Raw genomic sequence first — 21,081 nt, forward strand, 5'->3', positions numbered from 1 at the left:
TGACTCACCAGATGGAGCTATAGGCTTGTTATTCTTCCCTAGTCATCACTGGGTCCCTGAACAATACTATTGTATGAATCCAGTGTGTGCTTATCACTGAAAAAGGCAAGCCACCAGGATGGTTTATCAGACTGGTGGGAGAATACTAAGATTCCATTTATTCTTGGCTGCTTGCATGAGATCACACAGCAGCATTCAGGCTGCTGTATTCACACTGTGATATGTGACACAGCAAAATTCTTATGAGACACATAAAAGTTACATGAACAAGACTATCTTAGCAGCATCTTAGAAAAAAACCTGTTTGAGAGGCAAATAAGTTTTTTATCATGTTAAAAACTGGGCTAGTATCCTTTCTGCTGTTGTTCTTTGCTGAGAAGGAGGAAGATATATTGACACAAATTTGTTTTTCAACTCAGAGAGCTTGCAGTGTTCTTACACGCAGTGCTTTTCATGAAGATTAATTAATTCTCACATCACTCACATCACCAAGCATAATCACGTTGTAGGAGAAAAGAGTGTCCAGTTCTAATACAGGCTTAGCATCCCAAAATGGAATTACAATAAAACATATTGTGGCTGCTAGTCCTGCATTTGGATGCTATAATTCTAAGTTTGAAATAACTTCAAGAAATATTCACTCCCCCTTCTTAAGTACAAAATTCCTGGGCAGTGTGTGAAATATGAGCCATTGACCACAGATAAGCTTAAATTGAACACTCACATCTTAGGGCCTGGATACAGAACAGAACCCCTTTGGCCCAGGTGTGGACAGAGTGAGCACCTGAAGTTAGAAGTGACAGAACCAATTTCAGAAACTGGTTTGGCAGTGCAAGCACTTTGGGACAGATGCCTGAGTCAGGAAGCAGCAGCAGCAGATTCAGGCAAAGTACATGATGCCAGTTCACCCCTTGGACCTGCTCCCCTAATGTGTCTGACTCCTTCTTAGCAGAGTGGGCTGGTTTGGGCTGGGGTACAGTTAATTTTATTCCTAGTAGCTGCTGTGGGGCTCTGTTCTGGATTTCTGCTAAACACAGTGATAATAACACAGAGATGTTTTTGTTGTCAGCATACCAGAGGCAAGTTACTTGACAGCAGTCTGTATTAAAGAATGATACCCCAATTGGCTGAGGAGGAAAAAATCTTGTAAAAAAGAAAACACTATGTTGTATTCCTCCATGAAAACAGAGTAATTTCTGAGATGGGAAAGGAGGAAGGGGAACTGACAGTAGGGGTACATTGTTGTATGTAACACAATGCATGATTTCTTTTAGACAAGGAAGACTGCCACAGATGAGATTTTAAAACATGACACCTGAATGCATCTTGGGCATAGATGCCCCAGACATAAGGTCATCAGATCTTTCTTTCTGCTGGTTGTATCATGACTGGAAATCAGTCTGGTCGTGTTCTTGTGTTTAAAATAAGCAAATGTCCTGTATTCAACATTTGCATAGAACAGCAGCAGAAGTAGTAGTATGCACTGAATATAAAGCAAATGTAAACATTTGTTTGTTTGGGGTGTTTTTTCCAAGTGTTAAAAATGTAAGAGAGAGCACATCAAAAAGTATGATGTACAACATCCTGGCTGTTTACCCTGAAAAACGTATTCCAAATAGCTATTTTTAGGAAAAACTAAACAAAACAGCTTCTCACATTGAAATGAAGCTCTTCCCTGTTTCTTACACTATATTTGTGAAACAAAATGCAGAGCTCCTTTTTTTGGAAGGGAGAAAAAAAGGTACCCCAAGTCCAATCATTTCCCTGCAGAGACTGACAAGCAGAACTACTGAGCTACAATTTCTAGATTTACTTACTTTACACAGCCAGCAAGGGGAGGAGGAATAGCAAGAGCAAAAGTAAAAAGTCTGAAAAACCTTTGGAAAAGACAATAGCCAAAAATTCAAACATGGATGGAGGAAGAAGCAGTTTTTAATTATAACATTGTTAGAAAAAAAAGCTGCAGAAAAGACTTGTTGGGTTTCAATTCATCCAAGTCTTGTCAATCACCATTTGTTGCCAGGCACAGAAATGAAGTGAATATGAGAAGTTTTTGCATAAGAGTTGTCGAATATTGTCACTAACCCACCCCCACACACCCATTTTATTTCACACTGACAAAAGCTGAGATGAATGAGTCGTGGTCTGGCCCTTCCCACTTCGTATAGCCATTGGCTGGCTTGGTTCTAAAAAGGATTTTAAAAAGGGGAATAATGTGCCTTTGCCTTGGATCTGAAGCTGTCAGGGTGCTGAAAAGCTGATCTGTGAGCTGCCACCATGCAGGTCTCTTGGGCTGTGTGTGCTGTGTGTGTCTTGGCACAAATCGCACCTCGATCTGTGCAAGGGTGGCAGGTGTTTAAAAATGATGCTACAGAAATCATTCCTGAAATCACTGAGAACACAGAACCACCGATGGAGCAGACTTTCAGCAACAACAACAACACAATGAATCAGGCAAAACATGGAGGAAGACACATACAGCAAGCTTCAGACCCTAACGGTAAGAAAAAATAACATTATTACTGTTTTGGACCCTAAGAGAAAATTTGTGAAAGAATACTTTTTATGTGTTTGTTTATTAAAACTTTTGGGTGTGGCCCAAATGCTTTAAGTGATAAAGATTTACATCTACTGTTGAAGAAGTATGAATATAAAGGTCAGAAGGAATAGTGTGGAGTTTAGTGATGACAACATGGTCTATCTGTAGTAGATGTTACTTAACATTTCTCTGTGATTTGTGCTCTCAAGCATCATGAGGAAATATCACAATTTCTCTCTTTAATGTCAGGATGGGGGAATGGGTTGACAGTGGACATACAAGTCCTTAATATTTAGGAAGACCCACACTAGTTGTGACTGAGATCATGTCAAAAATGGCACATGGAGGTTGTGTTCAGCTACAGGAGAGAAGTGTGCTGTTCACTGTCTTTTGCTGACAACCAGATCTTCCAAAAGATTCCAGCAGCCAAAAATGCTTCATAATATGTTGTCACATTTGACCAAACATCCAGCTTTGGCAGTGATGCAAAACACATGTTTTGTGAGGAGAGACAGAGGATGAGAAGCCAACACCAAGCTGAGAAAGGTAGTTTTTAAAAAAGTTTTCCACTGCAGATCTGAATTATCCTTCTTTTTCTGGGGACAACTGAAAGGCAATTGTGATTTTCTGCTGCAGCTGTCAGTGAAGGTGTTTAAAACCATAGTATTTAGCTATATTTTAGAGGAGAAAGTTATGCTTTTGAGAGTGTGACTTTAGAAGATTCTTACATTCCTAAGAGGGGGAGCACCTTGTTTCTCACAGTCAGCCCCACCAACCACCTGGTCACAGCAGGTTGGTTTTGTTGTTACATCTGAATACCTTCATTTTTTAGCCTTTTACTACTCTGACATCAACTGATGGGAGTCTGCCCCACTTATATGTGTATATTTTTCAAAGTGGAAAGGACATTTACTAAAGAAATCAAGGGTAAAGGAGACTGGACAGTTATTCAAGATATACAATTGTCTTGCATACTTATTTTAACATCTTTAACACGAGGAATCAAAATTGTGGTCCAAAGTGGAACAGATGATGTTGCATCAGCCCATGAATAATTTTGCACTGTGTTAACCTGCACACTTACAGGACAGGACATATATGCACAGAAAATAAGCCTATATAGCTGAGGCAAATGCCTGTATATTTAATTGTATATTTAATTGTACCTGTCTATGTGTTATGGTGGTGCAATACACCTGATTCAAAACATTATTTTTTACAGACAGACATAATTTTCTTCAATGCTTAGGAAATTTGGGATTATTAGGCTACATGGACATGCAGTTCAGTTGTCACTATTTTTGTCAAAGCTGGCAAGGATTGTTTAATTTCATTAATGCAGTCCCTCAAACTTTTAAAAAATAAAATCTTGCTAGTTGTACTTTGACAAACATAAATCTGAGCACCGAAAATCCTGTTTCTGTACTTCAGAGGAAAACCAAAAATTAAGATGTTCCTCCAAATACTGTTCTAGCATTAATGACTCAGGGTCAGACTTCTCTTTTGCTGAACTAAGGAGGGAAGCACCTTGTGTATGGTGAGGAGAATGGGCCTAACAAACACAGCCTTCTCTCTGGGAGCTGACCTTTGAAGGCTTTTACCACAAGTAACATTCCTGAGTTAAAACTGGCCTTTTGACTAAGAGAAGAACATTAATATGTGTGCATCTTGATGAAGTTATTTGACAAACACTTTCAAAAATCAAATTCTGTGTCTTCCAAACGGGTCAATTAGCCAAGCATGTCATTTGGAAAAAGAGGCACTTTTGGAAAAAGTTACATTCCTACAATTGGAAAGTTTGTCTAAGTCCTTAAAGCTAAAAAAATCATGTATTTACTAATGTTTCATTTGCCTGTAGCTGTCCATTGAGAAAAAGGGTGGGAGGGAAACTGTATAGTTCCTAATCAGCCAGAAGGTGCCTCTAGCTGTCTGAAGGAAATTATGTGGGACAGGTGGAATTATCCCAGAGAGCAGTAAACCTGGAAAAGCTGATGTCTGAATAGTGGGATTCCTTAAAGCTGTTGTTACCTGCTATTTCTCCAACCTGGAACAGATTATGGTAGCTAAAATTCACTTAAGGAACACTTTCTTTGTCGCAAAAGAGTTTAAATCTGGAGTCAACACCTGAAGTCAGTCGAGTTAAACCAGAGCAGTGGGGGAAGGGGTTGCCCACAGGCAAATGAAGCCAGGAGAAAACCATCAAATTTTCCCGTGAAGTGTTGGCTCCTGCACTTCAGGAGCTCCACTCCTGGAATGCACCTCGTGGCAAGAGAAGGATTTCATTCATAGATTTGTACCGTGTCATTCAAGGGTCTCACAACTAGAGCAGAAGCTGCACAGGCGAGCGTTCTGAGATGTTTCTCCCAAAAACCTTTCTGTTCGAGACAAGTGGGGGGATATCTCCCGTGGAAACACAAAAGGTGGAGAAGTAATTAACGTGTTTCTTGCTTGCAGATGCTTCTGACTTCAGCTGCAGGGAGCTGAGAACCACCCGCTATGTGTCGGACGGGCCCTGCCGCAGCGTCAAGCCCGTCAAGGAGCTCGTCTGCTCCGGCCAGTGCGTCCCCTCTCACCTGCTCCCCAACTCCATCGGCAGGGGGAAGTGGTGGCGGCAGAACGCCCTGGATTATCGCTGCATCCCCGCCCACACCCGCACCCACCGCATCCAGATGTCCTGCCCCGAGGAAGAGACTCGGACTTACAAATTCCGAGCCGTCACCTCGTGCAAGTGCAAGCGCTACACCCGCTACCACAACCAGTCGGAGCTGAAGGACTTCGGGAAGGACAGTGCCAGGCCCCAGAAGAACAAGAAGCCCCACCTGTCCAGAGCCAGGAGCAGCAAATCTAACCAGCACGAGTTAGAAAATGCTTATTAGGAGGTGGCTCTGGGTGACACGGACTAGCAGCTCTGGATACTTTGCAAAGGCACTCAGAGGCCACAGCATGACGTTCTGACCGCAGTAGGTTCCAATTCCTTCTGCTAAGCTGGGTCAAATGCTCACATAGGCAAAAAAAAAAATCTTTCAGATTATAGCACTTATGGTCTGATAAGAAAATGAGGCAAACCAAGCTGGAGGTAGCAACCTCTACATTCAGTCTGAAAGGAGAGGTGCAGGTTGGAGGAGATTCACACGGGGTTGTGTGGCTTGTACCAGCAGGCAGGCAGAGGAAAGGGAAGCAGTTGTGGTGACAATCAGGCTTTGCTAGAAATCATTCCACTCACTTCAAGTGAAAAGAGCATTGAGATCCCTTTCCCACACAAGTGCCGTGATGCAGGACAAGCATCCAATTAGGGAAGCATCAGGAGAGCTCACACTCTCTGAATAAGCTGTAGAAAGTTAGGTATAGCAGGAATTTCAATAGTTATGGTGACTGAAGTCAAATTGTTGGGAAATGAACATTCTGTCAGATGTACCAGTGAGTTTCCTCCAAAACACAAAAATCAAAACACAAGTAAAAGCGTGACAGATCTGCTTCATACCTTTACCCAAAAGACTGTAGGACCAGCAGATTCAAAACCGAGATTTGGCAACTAAAACTATATTTGATTTAGAAACAGTGGCTTGGTTTAGGAACAATTCAACAAATTCTACTAGGTGAAGCAGATTCATGAAATGCATGGTCCTCTCAAACCAGGTAACCTCACTGATGTTTGTCCTGTAAACAGCTAGAGATGTGCAGAGTTCAACATAAAAGATACTGATTATTCCTGATTTCCTAGAACACATTTGACTTCAGTATCAGCTTAGATACCTCTATTTACATTTTCTATTCTGTAGAGTTTGGACTATCTGGCCACACATTTTGTAGCATTAAGACTGTGCAAGCCAAGTTCTGGGAACACGGTGGTGGCTCTGCATTAAAAGTGAGCCTCTGCTAATTTTGAAGTCATGAATTCCTCTAGAAAAAGTCTTTAGCATATGCAGCTTTGGTAAGTCTTTAGTTTGGCAGCAACTTTCCTTTACTTAGCTTCTCAACACTCAGACTAGTGTTTGTGTTTTTACATTAAAGAATGCTATTAGAAAGTGAGTTGTCACATACTGTATACATCTGGTAGAATATGCTGAAATCATATAAACTGTGGAAATTTACAGTGTTGATAGATTTTTCAATTATTTTATGTGGGACCAGAACCTAGAGAGACAAGGTATCGTTTAAGAGAGTGAATTACATATTTATTTTTTTTTCCCAGAAGTTATTTATGCAATGTTTTTCCTTGTAGAAAATGAGAAGTAACACTGCTTTAAAAATATTAGTCTGTTATTTTTAATTTTAAATACATTGTTAATAAAGTAGAAACAACGATTAATTGTAGGAAGACTCATTGATTTTCAGCTACATTATAAAGCTGATTTGCTGCAAAGCCAGTGATTTTACAGAACAGTCAGGGTGTCAACTCCAATTTCTGTGATAGTGTCAAGGTCTTTAATTCTAATAACCTACACATCTCTAAAGAAACTCCATCCTGGAACTTCTTGCTCCAGTGGAGGATGTTTCTCATGGAAAAAGTTTTCCTGGGCAGATGAGTATTCTGCTTCCCCTGGGGAAGAAAAACTTACCTGATTTCAGTTTCCCTCCTGCTCCCAGTGGCATTTCCAGATTCATATGTTCACAACCTGATAAAGCCACCAAAAAACCCCCAAGAAATCTGTGAACTATCAATCAGGATTTCCTGATTGAAATCTGATTGCTTCAGATACCTCTCATTGGAAAAAAAAATAAAAAAATAAAGTGTGGAATCCCTTTGCAAGTGCTGCCAAGCAAGAGTTAAAAATTTTTACAATTTGGTGTTGTAGATCTGTGCTCATTTTCATTTATTTTTTAAGAAACATTTTCCAGTGAAGTCAGGGAAAACAGCTTGGACTGTACATGGTGTGCAGACCTTTCAACACAGCTGCAAAGCTGAACAGCTTTTTCAAGACAAGCAGTATATAAGGTTTCCTTTCACTGCTATAGTTTACATCATATAAAAGCCTAATATAAACCTTTGTCATACCTGCAACACCATTTTCCAGACTTGTCTTTGACTTCATGAATTTGACACTTGGGGCTTCGTTTTCAGAATTCAGCAGGAACACCTGCAAGCAGTGCTGAAGTGAGAAAAGCAGTTCAGTTCCTCTGTTCTGCAGCTAAAGATACTGGAATACTGGTTTTAAAACGTTGACTGTGATAAGCCAGTGACAGAGACTTACTCCATCTCAGACTTCCTCCTGGCTCTCAGGCAGTTCAGGTGAATCAGCAATGTCTTTGCCCCAAATATTTCACCTGAAAGGTGTCCTCTTCCCCCCCAAAAAACATGTTCTCCTGCTCATTCTTGTCTACCAAAAGTGCAAACATTTCCTGCTCTTGAGCTGCCACTCAGAATCTTGCAGTTTTTCTGACTTTCCAACATAAGGATTGGTTCTTTCCAAGCTATAAAAGCTTTTACAAGAATCCCAAGGGATGGGGAGTCCTGAGGCACTTTTACTGCTGTATTTCCTCTCAGCCCCCATCCTGACTGTAGTGACTTCTCACTGGTTTCTTACCACAGGATAAAAGTGGAGGAGAAGTGCAGTCAGCTTGTATGATTAGGCTCCTGAAGCAGCCACCTCCAACCACCACTTCTGCAATTTATGTTATCAGGAGACTTAAAATTGTCAGTGTGCCTACTTTATTTGTTTTTTTCTGGCAAAAATACAATTCTACTATCATTCAATAAAAAAAAAATAAACCTACAGACAGCAGAAACAGCCTGCTGGTGTCCACAAAATCCCAAAGATTTCGCGTGAGGTTCAACTCTTTAATTACAAATTGCACAACAAAGGACATAACTTTACACTGTGAGGTCTTAAGCCAAGAAAATACGTTGTGTTGTGTTCTGCAAGTGTGGTTGAGAAAGTCAGCATTGTGAAATATGGAGGGAATAAACACCTATTTTTTTAGCCATATGACATCAACTTATAATTAGCTTGTTTCACTCAAAATTAGTGCAGCGTATGGGCACACAGAAGATCTTCTCTATAATAAACAGGCTCAAAAGTCTTAAATTATCATATTTATATGTAGCTTGAGTTTGGATTGAACATACTGTGCAGATGTAACCTGAAATTTGAATAATCTGGAACTACTCTTGACAGGCAAGGAGAGAAAGTCCATTTCTAAAATAACATTTAAAATAAAGCCAGTACAAGTTGCAGCACTTGCAACACAGCTGATGTTGTTTAGGTGTACAAAACAGAGCAGCTGCTCCCCTTTCAGTCTTAGAGCCATCAAAGGACAACTCAGCACCAAGTTTTTTCCAGTTATATACACAGGGATTGACATTTCTTTCCTGTTCCTGGAACTGTGGGAACAGTTTTGACACCGAATGTTGGAGAGTTGTAACATCAAGCTGCAGAGTTTCATGGACAAACCTCATAATGCCTTGTAGCCACTTCATTGAATTAGGAATATGATGCTTTGCTGTATTTTTTTATACACAAATGAATGTTATTCTCACTAGAGTACAATAAACATACTGTGCCTGAAGACCAAAGGGAAGGATGCAATGATGATTCTTCTATCTTTATTAACCACTTCTGATGCTGTTTCATGAACCAGTTATTTCTTTGAATCCTAAAAGCTTTCACTTTTCTTTTAAGAGGACAAGTTCTTGCTCTGAAAACAGGGTAATAAAAGTAATCAGTAAAACCTGAGTAGAGGTAAAACTCATCAGCACACACCCTGCTAATTCTGAAATAAAAGTATAGCAGACACAAAGAGAATCTTCAAAACATCTCATCTCTACCACATCACAATATATGGCTGAACTGGACACTTCCAGGGATGGGGCAGCCACAGCTTCTCTGGGCAACCTGTGCCAGGACCCCACCACCCTCACAGGGAAAGATTTCTTCCTAAAATCTAACCTAAGCCCACCCTCTTCCCATCCCATTTAAGACCATTGCCCCTCATCCTATCACTAGACCCCTGACACAAAGGCCTTCCCCCTGTGTCCTGCCTTCCCCCTGTTCCCTGTCAGCCCCATGTAGGTATTGGAAGACTGCTCTGAGGAGTTCTGGAGCCTTCTCTTCTCCAGGCTGAGCAGCCCCCAACCCTTTCAGCCTGTCCTTGTATGGGAGGTGCTCCAGCCCCCTGATCATCTTTGTGGTGCTCCACTGGACCCACTCAAGGAGGTCTGGGCTTTCCCCAGAAGCCCCCAGAACAGGACACAACACTCCTGCTGGGGGGGTCTCACAGAGTGGAGTAGAGGGGGAGAATCACCTCCTTTGACCTGCTGCTCACACTGCTTTCCCTGCAGCCCGGGATGGGATTGACTCCCTGGGCTGGGAGTGCACCCTGCTGGGTCATGTTCAGATTTTCCATCCACTGATATCCCCAAGTCCTTCTCTGCAGGGCTGCTCCCAACCCACTCACTGCCCAGCCCGTTGCCAGGTGTGGGATTGCCCTGGCCCAGGGGCAGGACCTTGCACTTGGCCTTGTTGAACTTCATGATGATGTTCACACAAGCTTTTCCCTCTGGCCTGTCCAGGTCCCTCTGGATGGTATCCCTTCCAGAATATCAACCACACTGCTCAGCTTGGGGGCATTTTGGGTGCTTAAATACTCGTGTCTAAGCCTTTAATCCACCCCAACCCTGCCTCTCCCAGGGGCTGATTGGTTCACAGGGATGAAGTTCACAGCACAGCCACTTTAGCCATCTCAGGTGGGGCAGTGTGTGATGTGAATCCCCTTTTTTGCCCCATATTGGCTGCTCAGATTCCAAGTGATACAGGTGGGGCTGTCACAACACTTCAGAACTTGCACTTTAGATTAAAATTGTGAACTTGTACAGCACCCAGGATGTGAAAATGTCGTTCTATTCTTGGTGTCCACAAGGCTAATAATCATAATTTTCATCTCAAGAGGAAGTAGCACTAACTCCTTGACTGAATTGCAGATCCAAAGTCACACATCTCCCTACTGAAGACTCCCACATCAGACTGTTTGTAGAATTAACCTTAAGATTTCTTGTCTGTGGCTTTCCAGCCAATTTAAATATAGCCTCGAACCAAGAAATAAAAGGGTATTTATTCCATGGTTATCAAGCCCCTAAATTAAACAGACATTCTTATCACTTCACCAACAATTTAATGTTTGTGGCATGAGGTTATTTCAATTAAGAAAACAGTTCAGTTCTGGCTAAATAAATAAGTTATGTCATTCTTCATTCAGGCTACCAGATTCTTTGGTGTAAAAACTTCCCTCAGGAGAGGTCTTGGGACATGGTGGCTCCTCTGAGACTATTTACATCTCTCAATTTCTCTAATCTCTTCTTCCTTCCCTCCTCCTGCCTATTTCCTTTCCCTTTCACTATAAACTGGCCAGTATTTAACTCTAATGCTTCCAGTCTGCCCAACATGCTTTTAGAATTGGGTGGTTGTTGGTTTGTTGTTTTGTTGGGGTTTTTTTATAACCAGAAATAAGGCTTAATTTAAGGTAATTACTCTCCCATTTGAAGGGTTTTGCTATTTGCAGGGCCTTATTTTTTTTCCTAGTCGAATTAGCAGGAGAAGTTAGTTTTAAAAGTGATAGTTTTCTTCTAAAATTGTTCTTCAGATTAAGGGTGGCTCTCAGAACCAGAAGCTTCTCACTCATGTTGAATTTCTGTATGTCTAGAAACAAAAGTGGTGCTATCAGGCTGTCATTATTGAGGGGAGGGAGAGGATAAACAAATGGCATAGACTTCCAATGAATTGACAAAATGCATGTGAATTTTAGCCTGATCATCAATTAATATGGGCTTCCAAATAAGTTAATTTTCAGAGGTGTCTGGAGTCCTCCCAGGAGTCAAAAATAGGCCCATTTTAAAAGATACATTTTTCTAGGACTAGTTTTGTGAGTAAATATCTCTAATATGGCATCAAGAATTCGCAATCAGTCACGAGGACTGAATTTGCAGTGGAACAAATGTACTTTGTGGAATGAAAAGCATTAATAAAAGCAAATGCTCAATGGAGCAGAGTTCACTGATAGGAAATAGTGAATAGGATATTCTTAGTGGGAAAACAGGCTGACCAGGGAGACCTTACACACAAGTCTGGTGAGAGGCTGGTCCAGAAAACTTAAAAAAAAACCAAAAACCCCAAAACATCTATTTTATAGATGATTCTTATATGATGATCTATGATTCTACTGTTATAGTTATAACTCACTGTTATAAGTTAGTTATAAGTCACTGTTATAAGTTAAATACAATTCCAGTCAGATAGGCAAGTTTGAAAGGTCTAAAACCAACTGGAACATTTGAAGTCATTCCAGTCATGGAGGTCGTGGAACTGTTACAAATAAATTATACTAAAAGCAAAACATGGTAAAATACAGTCAGCAGGTACTGTTGGTTACAAGGCAGAGAGTTTATTTACTATTTTATGCAGCAAATGCAGATAAAAATCTGCATTAGTGAACTGAATTCGCTCAGCAGGCTGTTCTTATGCAACATAAAACTCAAAAGGGACTCTAAAAAATAAAAACAAGGCTCCATTAGAAAACTGAAATTGGAGAAATTTGGTATGTATAAAACTCAGAGTAAGTGAGTGGCATACAGGCAGAATTAGCTCCAAGTAGCACACACATAAAGGACATAGATCTGAAAAAAATGAAGGTAGAATAGGATAAATTATTGCAATTGTGGGGCAATGTATTTGTTAAGGAAGAAAAGCAGCTGAAATGCTGGCAAGTCAAATTAGAAAAGCTGAAATGGGGTGTGAGTTACTAAGTCCATTCTGTTTGACTGCCCAACGCCTCAAGTTCTGTGTATGTTTGATGTTTGGTATCCTAAATTAAAATACATGGCAAGAAAAAGAGTAAGTATTTTGTCTTTGATCTTCAGCAAAAGCAGACTGAGAAAATCCCTTTATAATTGGTTAATAGTTCATGGGACTAAAACAGTTGTTGTAGCACAATCTGTGGGAACAACACAGGAGAAACATTTCCTGCAGAAAGAATGCTGAAGTTTAATTACTACACATGGCATGAGAGAGGATTTCAATTTTTAGGGCCCTGTGTTCAGGCAGTTACTAGGTAGCCAGCTTGCAGTGGAATATTGATGCTTTAGTCTAATCTCTGCTGTGCCAGAGAACAGTGGAGGGGCCTCATTCTCATGATGGGGCAGAAGGAATGCTGCACATTTCTTAGCTCTTATCATCATGTACACTGCCATGCCAGGCAGTTTAATTAATAACTGTCGACATCTTGTCATTTATCATTACTGAAACAGGAGGTGAGGACCCTTCCATGTGCATGGAGCACAAATAAATTAAAGCTGGCTCGCCCAGTCTCACGGCTCTGCTGCTGTCACTCACTCGTGTTGTCCTTCCTGCAGTTCAAAGACTTGCATCTTGCTCTCAGGGCTGGGCAGCTATTTATATCACCTAAAACACAAACACATGCACATGCAGGCCCGGGGGATAATCAACCTCAGTTGATATTGTCGCAGAGAATTCAACTGTTGGGTTCACCATAAGATATTTACTACTAGGTTTCAAATATATATCAAGGAAGGGTGTTTCAGGAGCAAAGACATGCATGGAAACGGGTCCTTGAGGTAGTGTGGAAACACCACAGTCAGATAATGACATCAATATAAGCTTTTTCACTGACTTCAAGTGTCATTAGGGCAATATCTTATTTTCATATTACAAAGCTAGATACTGAGTAGCTCAGTGTGTGTAAATTGCCCATCTTTCTTTGAAATCACGTGCACCATTCAGCATGTGAATACTCAGAATGCCTCTGGGTACTGTTTGTGATTTTGTTTCAAGCCTAAAAAACTTCCTCTCTGTGAATGCTTTGATTCTTAGCAGCATTTTACAGGAAAAAATCAATTCCAACTGAAATGAGAAGGTGGACATAGCTAGAGTAGTAGCATGAGTAGCAGACTTTCAAACACAATCCATTTTTGGTAAATAAAAATAAACAGTTCGTTAGATGTGCTCCATCTTCAGGGGCACAACATGTCAGGCACTGTACACAGGAAACAAGAGCCCTGCAGACACTATTATTTAAATTAAAACAAACAAACAAAAAAACCCCTGAGCTCTGTTTACTCTGTACAATAAACTGCATTGTGATAAATTGTCATGCTAATTTGTGGCTGCCTACAGAGCTTCCTGTGCCTGCTGAAGGCAAACGATGGAGCATCTCTGGGTTGGTTTTGCAGGTGTGCCTGGCTGACTGATGGAGCTGCCTCACTTTTGGCTGTTGAAGAGCAGCAGGAGGTGCTGGACTCCTGCAGGGACTGCCAGAACCTGCCTGACAGAAGGTGGCCACCTTTAAAGCAGCATGTTAAGCTGCAGCTCACTAAAGCACCTGTTAAAGCCACTAAGATGATGCAGGTCAGAGTTGCATCAGGAAAACATCAAATAAATCATGGAATAGGGCAGTGGGACCATATGGAGTGTCCCAGCTCTGCCCCTTGCACTGCTCCCATGTGAGGGGTGACCCTACAGGCAGGAGAGCTGCTGGAGCACTGGGTAATATCTGCTTCTTTCAAACTGTACATGGTCAGACAGACACCAGCACACAGGGAAGTGCAAACAAGAAAAATCCTGCACCAGAGCTTGTGAATGTCTCTTCTTTAGAATGCCAAAGGGGCAAAAAGCAGCAGAGACCTTCCCCGTGCCACCCTAAGCAGAAAGCCATGGCAGAGCTAACCCTAGGGTGGCAAACAGCTGAACCATGAGAGCATTTTAATAATGTGATATGTGGTAATTCTGGCCCCTTCTGGCTGCAGTAAATTGCCCTGTTTGGCTGGAGCCAAGCTGAAATAGCACGTTGGGCATGCATCAGGAAATGACCTCAGAATATATGAAGCCTCAGCCTCTAGGTGATAAGTAAGGGCCCAACAAATTAATCTCATCATCTACATTCATCTTTGGGTGCCACTCTGTGCCAGGCCACAATGTGTGGGCTGAAGTCTATTTTTTTCATTTGTGTAACTTAAACAGGTAGTTTGAGTTACTATGATACAAATGTTCTATTCTGTGCTGTCTGCATCGTAGGTTGTTCTTACTGAAATAGGAAGAATTATCATGTCATATTTTAGAGGCAGGCAGGCAAATTATTATGCTGACAGCTTGCCTTTGTCAACATATTTTGAATTATACATTCTATAAGTCTAGTGAAGGGAATTTATTGTCTTCCTCAGTCTTTCTCCCTTTAATGGCAAGCATATTTATTAATAATTTTAACTTAATTATTTATGAAGCCATTCAGAAACTACTAGCTTTTACTGTCTATTTTGAATTGCATTTATTGCTGTATTATTAAGTCCTTTCAAGATCAAAAATCACATCTAAGTGAAATGGAAAGAAAGAGTTGCCTTAGGCTCGTGATTGGAATTTAGGACATGTATGCCATAAACAAAAAAATTGTCTGGGTAAGGGAAAAAAGTCAGTTTGTGCTTCCTATCCTTTTGTTGACTGAAATACACTGCACCAGCCTGGTATTGGTCTGACTTGGTCACCTGCCTGTCCTCCCCTGGGGTCACTGAGGCATCTCAGAAACCTGGTGAATTCACAAAGTCTGCTCCTTGCTGCAGGATCCTGTTGGTAGAACACTCCATTCTGTGCACTGCTCCTTCTGCTGGGTCAGCTCTGCTGAGGGGACCAGGAGAGCTGCTTGCTGAACACACTTCAGCTTCTGTTCCATGACAACCCAACCAGCTTGGCTTCAGCAAAAATTCCTGTTTTCAAACACTAATTACTGTGCTGGCACAGCACTCGGAGTGGTTTTCTAATTGTTTGTATTTATTTGCAAAGTCTCTGCTCCACAGGGTCCTGTGATAAATATAATTCCAGTCGTGGCTAATTGGATGCTTTTTTGGGGGGAGAGGGGAGAGTAATTTCATGGTAAACCATAATTACTAGTACAAGAAGTACCTTATCTGCTAATCCAATCTGAGGGAATAGCTGAGGCTCAAATAAGCCTAATTAGAATTCTACTTGTTCATAATAAATAAGTGGTAATTACTAATTGGATCTAGCCTACATTGTTCTCTAAAGGGAACAACTTGAAGGTGTGAATTTAATGGCAGTTTGGTTTTAATTTTGGCCATTTCCTACTTGCAGTTAGCACAGAAATGAACAGAGTAGACATCTAAGCCCTCCAAGTCTCCTATGGCTTTTAGTTTCTAGTGACACAGACCTCTGGCAAAACAGGTAACTTGATAATGCAAAATATCACTGCATGTTGAGCTCTTGAAGATCCAGTTCCAGCTATAGATGCAACACACAGACACCCACAGCTGTGTGGTAACTCAGCCAATGTGGAAAAATACTTTTCACTGTCAGTCCCCATTCCTCATTCATTTTCTAATGAAACAACACTTGTTCCCAAGCCCAAAATGTTATATGGTATTATTTGGGTCATTCATGGCTAGAAACCGTGGTGGCTGATTGGCATCAAATAAAAAGAGGAACTATTATTACAATATATTGATAGTTTAACTCCAGCTGTTTGCTCAATATGTATTTGATCACGGGCATAAATCACATTCTACCTGAAAGGAGGTTGTAGCCAGGTGGGGGTTGGCACCTTCTCCCAGGCAACCAGAGACAGGACAAGAGGACATAGTCTTTCTTAATCTGCACCAGGGAAAGTCTACTTTGGACATCAGGCAGAATTTCTTCATGGAAAGGGTGAATAGACATGGGAATGGAGTGCCTGGAGGTGCTGGATTCCCCATCCCTGGAGGAGTTCAAGGGATGAGTGGATGTGGCACTCAGTGCTCAGGGCTGGGTGAAGAGCTGGGGATCAGTCACAGGTTGGAACTCGATGATCTCAGAGGCCTTTTCTAATCTAACTGGTTCTGTGATAACACAGGTGTATTTTCCACACTTCTTCCCCACAGTTGACTGACCTAAATAACTGAGAAATTCTTGCAGGCCTGAAACAACACCAGCAAGCATAAAGAAATCATTATAAAAGTATTTATTCTGTGATTTTGCCTCCTGTTTTTGGTCTCTCTAAGAACTCCACCAGCTGGTAATTGGAATATTATGTTAGACCTACAAGCACATTCTGATTTGTGATTGATACACGTGTTCAGCAGATTTGAGAATTAGAACATCACAGTAATGACAATTCAATCAAAGATTTTTCATCTCTAGTGATCCTTATCAGTCTACCATTGTCTCTTTACTACCAAGAGGGAACTGAAGATTTCTTAATTACAGGGGGCATGGGTGCAATAGCTTTATATCTTAAAAAGTCCCCTAAAAACACAGGTAAGAAGCAACTTTGTGACATCAACCTGAAGTCTTGCAGCTCTCTCTGGTGAGAGTGATGTTAACTAGTCAGAGTGGCTGGCCAAAAGACAAATATCCTTTCCAAAACCCAAGTGTCAGGGTGTTTAAATCTGCTCCCAGCTGCAGCTATTCACAATATGGGACACACTTCCTAGGGGAAGAATCAGTGGCTTCTCTTTGCCACGGTTTTAGCTTTTTTGTTTTGATGGATTGTTTGGGGGTTTTTTTTGTTTGTGTTGGTTTTTGGTTTTGTGTTTGGTTTTTGGTTTTTTTTTGTCAATTTGGAGTCCTTCAGAAATAAATAGAAGAATTTCTTGGTTTTGTTTTCTTTTTTTTTTTAGATCAGCTTCTGTTCTCACAACTTCTGGGCAAATACTTCCTTATTTGCTAGAGGGCTTAAGGCCCTGGGAACCCAGCAAGGGGCAAGTGGAGGAGCTGCTCACACTCTTTCTTACCAAGCTAAAAACCACTTTTTCTATCAATCAAACCCTACATGAGGCCTCCTTCAACTTCGAGGCTCCTCACCTTTGTGTTATGATCCTGGCAGTCACTGTCATGGCAACAACAGAGGCCATTCCAGCTGAGAAAACTGCCAGGGAGATGTGGAGGGAGCCCTGGGCTGGGAGTCCCTGCCTGGAGTAAGACTCCAGGAAAGGATGCCTTAGAAATCATGGAAAATCATGATTTACCTTGAACTAAACGTTTATCCAGTCTGGGGTGGATCTTCCATCCTTTGTCAAGTTTAATATTGATTCATCTCTTTAATGGCTGTTTGCAATGAACCCTCCTTGGTCATCCCTTGTTCTGGTCCATCTCCTGCAGTTACTCCCTGATCTTAAAATCTACACTCTTTTGGGGCATCCAGTTACTTGACACTTTAAAATAAAAAAAAAAAAAAACAACAAGGCATCCACCAGAAACATTTCACCTTTTTTTTTTTTTCATTTTCGTGCATGGAACTAAAATGAGCTAAAAGACATGTAGTACTCAAGAAAATATGAAAATCAAGTTTCTTCTCCCTAAAACCATAACTGTTACATCCTGAGTCACAGCAGGAACCACGGTGCCTCACTGTCTTCAAGCAACAAACCACAGGAGTGGCTGTCACAGTCACCTTCTAGCACAGGATTCTGTTCCTCACACACATTTCTCCCAAAATAGCAACAGCCCAAAGACAAGGAAAAAAAATTGGCTTCTCCCCTTAGTCCTGGACAACAATCTGGCAAACACACTCATAATTTGCTGCAGGGGCCTGGATTGTTTAAGTTATAAACATAAAATAAACCCAAATGTGCTAACACCCCCAAGGCAAAGGCTCACAGCGAGGGAGAGGAGGAGGAGGAATTCAGCAAATCCGTGGAGAACCTTGGACCCAAAGGCCAAGGAGTCAGAATGTGCCCCTGCTCCAGTGCTGGCCCTTGTCCTATTGCAAAAACAAGTCTTCACAGTTCATTTTCAGTGCTCCCAAATGGTCCTGTGGAAGCCTTGATTTCCCTCCTCCTTCCCCATCAGCTGTAATGAAGCTTCTGAACTTGTTTGGGTTTGTTGGCTGTGCACTGAAGCATTGACCTCTCCTAAAAGAACAGCTCCAGCTGTGAATTTATTGAGTCCTTTATGTGCCCAGGTGTGGGGCTCTTTCCTGGGAAAGAATTCCTCTCGGGTTTTCCCTGCCCCTCAGCTGGGACCGTGCTCTCAGCTCCCGACTGCAGCCTGAGGGTTGTGCAAGCAAATCCTGCCCAGGGGCACAATTCCATGGAAATTCACACACTCACAGGTGCTACAGTTCATAAACTTATTATTATTTTTAATTATTTATTATTAATTTTTAATTATTTATTATTATAATTATTTATTATTATAATTATTTATTATTATTTTTAATTTTTTATTATTTTAATTTTTTATTATTATTTTTTAATTATTTCAATTTTTTAATGTTAACCGAAAGAATTATGGAGCCTTTCTATGAAGTATCTGCATACTTTTAGCTGTGCTATTTTATTTATTTATTTTTAAGTGGAGGCATCGACTCAACCTACGACTTTGCACTTGTTTCTTTATCCAGAATCGCAGGTAGGGATCTCCCCCTCGTGGTGTGAAAACAAAGCGTCCTCACGAAAATTCCGAACTGCAGTTACATTGCTTTTTAAAAGGAACCAACAGAGGGAGACGTTCCACCACTAACAATTAATTTCTTCGCAGCAGAACTTACGTGAAAAGGGGATTTAAACTGAACAGAAATAAGTCATCGTTGCTCCAGTTCTAAGATATAGTACAACAGAACACAACAGCTGTAATGTGTTCTACAGTTTCAGCAGAATTCCCTAATGAAATGGCAACTGATAAACTTTAATTATTAGGTAGGATTCCGTAGGACATCTTTAAAACCAGATTTACACTGATCTCTTCAAAACAATAAACATTCTGTGACTATATCCCAAATAATAAGAACTCAGAGAAAACTTTTTTTAATTTAAGGAAGGGGGCAAATAATTTTCCATAAGGGTTATTCAACATAGGAATGAAATCTGACTCTTGCAAAAAGCTTTTCCAAAAATTTTGTGTAATTGTCTTTAGTTCAACTGGCTGCAGTGAAAGAGATTGTAGAGACAATAACAAATGCAGCAGCAAAGGGTGGTCTCAAGAAAAGTACTGCAGATGTCTTAGCACTGAAGAAATTTAAATGTTTATCAACTGTCAGATAATCCTATAAATATATTTATTTGGAAACACATGAGATTCTTAATACAGCAAAGACTCAAAATGAAAATGCTGCCTTCTGCCCTGCCTCAAAATATATGAACCATGCACTGAAGTCTAAGTGTAGATATCCATAAAAAATGGCTTTAAAAGGCTGGATGTTCTGTTCCTCTCTGTTCCTTGGGGATGCCACAACTCCCGTTTCTTTCATGTTATCTGATGAAAACAACAGATGAGTTCTGTAATCTGCCAAAAACTGAGCTAATTTTGTATTTTTCGAACTATTCGACCATCAAACTCTTTAACTGTTCTTTTGTTGATCTTACAAAATATTCTCAATTTAGTAGAAAGCTTCAGCTGCCCTGGACCTTGTTCAGGACATTTAGGTCCTCGTGAAACAGCCACAACCACAAGCACAACATAAAGACAAGAGTGGGTAAAAAAAGATGATTGATCAAATTTTTGGGCAGATGGTCTTTCCTGTCTTAAGGATTAATGTTGTGGCTGAGGCACTGCTTGCTTTTAAAACCTTTCAAGGAAAGGATATTCCTCATCTTTATGTGACACTGGGCCTGAAATCCAGAAAAAGAACTGAAAGAGGAGAAACAAGCAAGGAATACAGAAGTTGGTGCCCAGACTTGCAAGCTGAGATCTTTGCTGTCTTAGCACAGAGCTACTGAAAAAACAGAGCACACTTTGCTTCCTGTAATTGCTAAATCTCAATTAATTGTTATATATATTTACCTATTTTCTCATATTCCCTTCTTAATAGCAGAGAGAAACTAGAAGACAGTGTTTTAAACAATTTGCAGGAGAAAATCCCAATTAGGTGGGGACAGATTCAAGGTACAAGAAATACATGTACACACCTACCCATGCTAGAATTTACTGTGTCAAATTTCCCATTTCCAGTGACAGCAGCACCGCCTTTTCTATTTTTTTTTAATTACTGCAAACTTAAACCTGGCCCTGTCTTTCTTCTGCTTTTTGCTTCTACTGCTCTCTTTCCTAAGAAAAATCATCATGTAAGCATCTCTGAACACTTCTTGAGATTTCCTGTACTTGAAGCAGGATTTTTTTTTTTTTTCCAATCCTGTGAAGCCATCAAATTTAATTAATACCGGAAATATTGACTTAGTGCTAAGAGTGATATTATCATTAAATTAGAAATTCTTGTGGTGGTGATGCCAGCTCCCCATCTACAGAGCAAGTCAGACACTGAATCTCAGTAGGTGTGCCATGCTTTAGGTAAAACTCTTCAGAGCTAAAAGCATTATTTACTCACAGAACTTCAGATTATACTATTCCAGACTGAGAAGCTGGTTCTTTGTCATCTTCTCCTTAACATTATTTCCCTGGCATCACATATAATTTATGTGCTTTAAAGCTCCCTAAAAACTGGCTGAAAACCTCTTCCTAGAAGTTTAGGGAGGAGAGATATAAAGATACCATACAACCATGATATCACTGTTACAAAATAGCTGCTTTTTTCACTTTTTTTTTTTTCTTAGAAGAAATTAAGACTTTTTCACTCTCTAGATCCCCTCCCTCGAATTACCAAAAATCTAATACTGA

General features: G+C 40.6%; 1 protein-coding gene across 1 annotated transcript; it reads left to right on the forward strand.

The window, feature by feature from the left end:
* The first annotated feature begins 2,275 nt into the window (after positions 1–2,275).
* On the forward strand, positions 2,276–5,415 carry SOST (sclerostin). The gene is made up of 2 exons (XM_051794569.1): positions 2,276–2,500; positions 4,994–5,415. Exons 1-2 carry the CDS (start codon positions 2,278–2,280, stop codon positions 5,413–5,415), a joined length of 645 nt encoding a protein of 214 aa, XP_051650529.1. The 5' UTR covers positions 2,276–2,277.
* The last annotated feature ends 15,666 nt before the right edge of the window (positions 5,416–21,081 follow it).

Source organism: Manacus candei, unplaced genomic scaffold (assembly GCF_025592945.1).
Source record: "Manacus candei isolate 608988 ecotype Guabito, Panama unplaced genomic scaffold, ASM2559294v1 h1tg000040l, whole genome shotgun sequence".
Taxonomy (NCBI): domain Eukaryota; kingdom Metazoa; phylum Chordata; class Aves; order Passeriformes; family Pipridae; genus Manacus; species Manacus candei.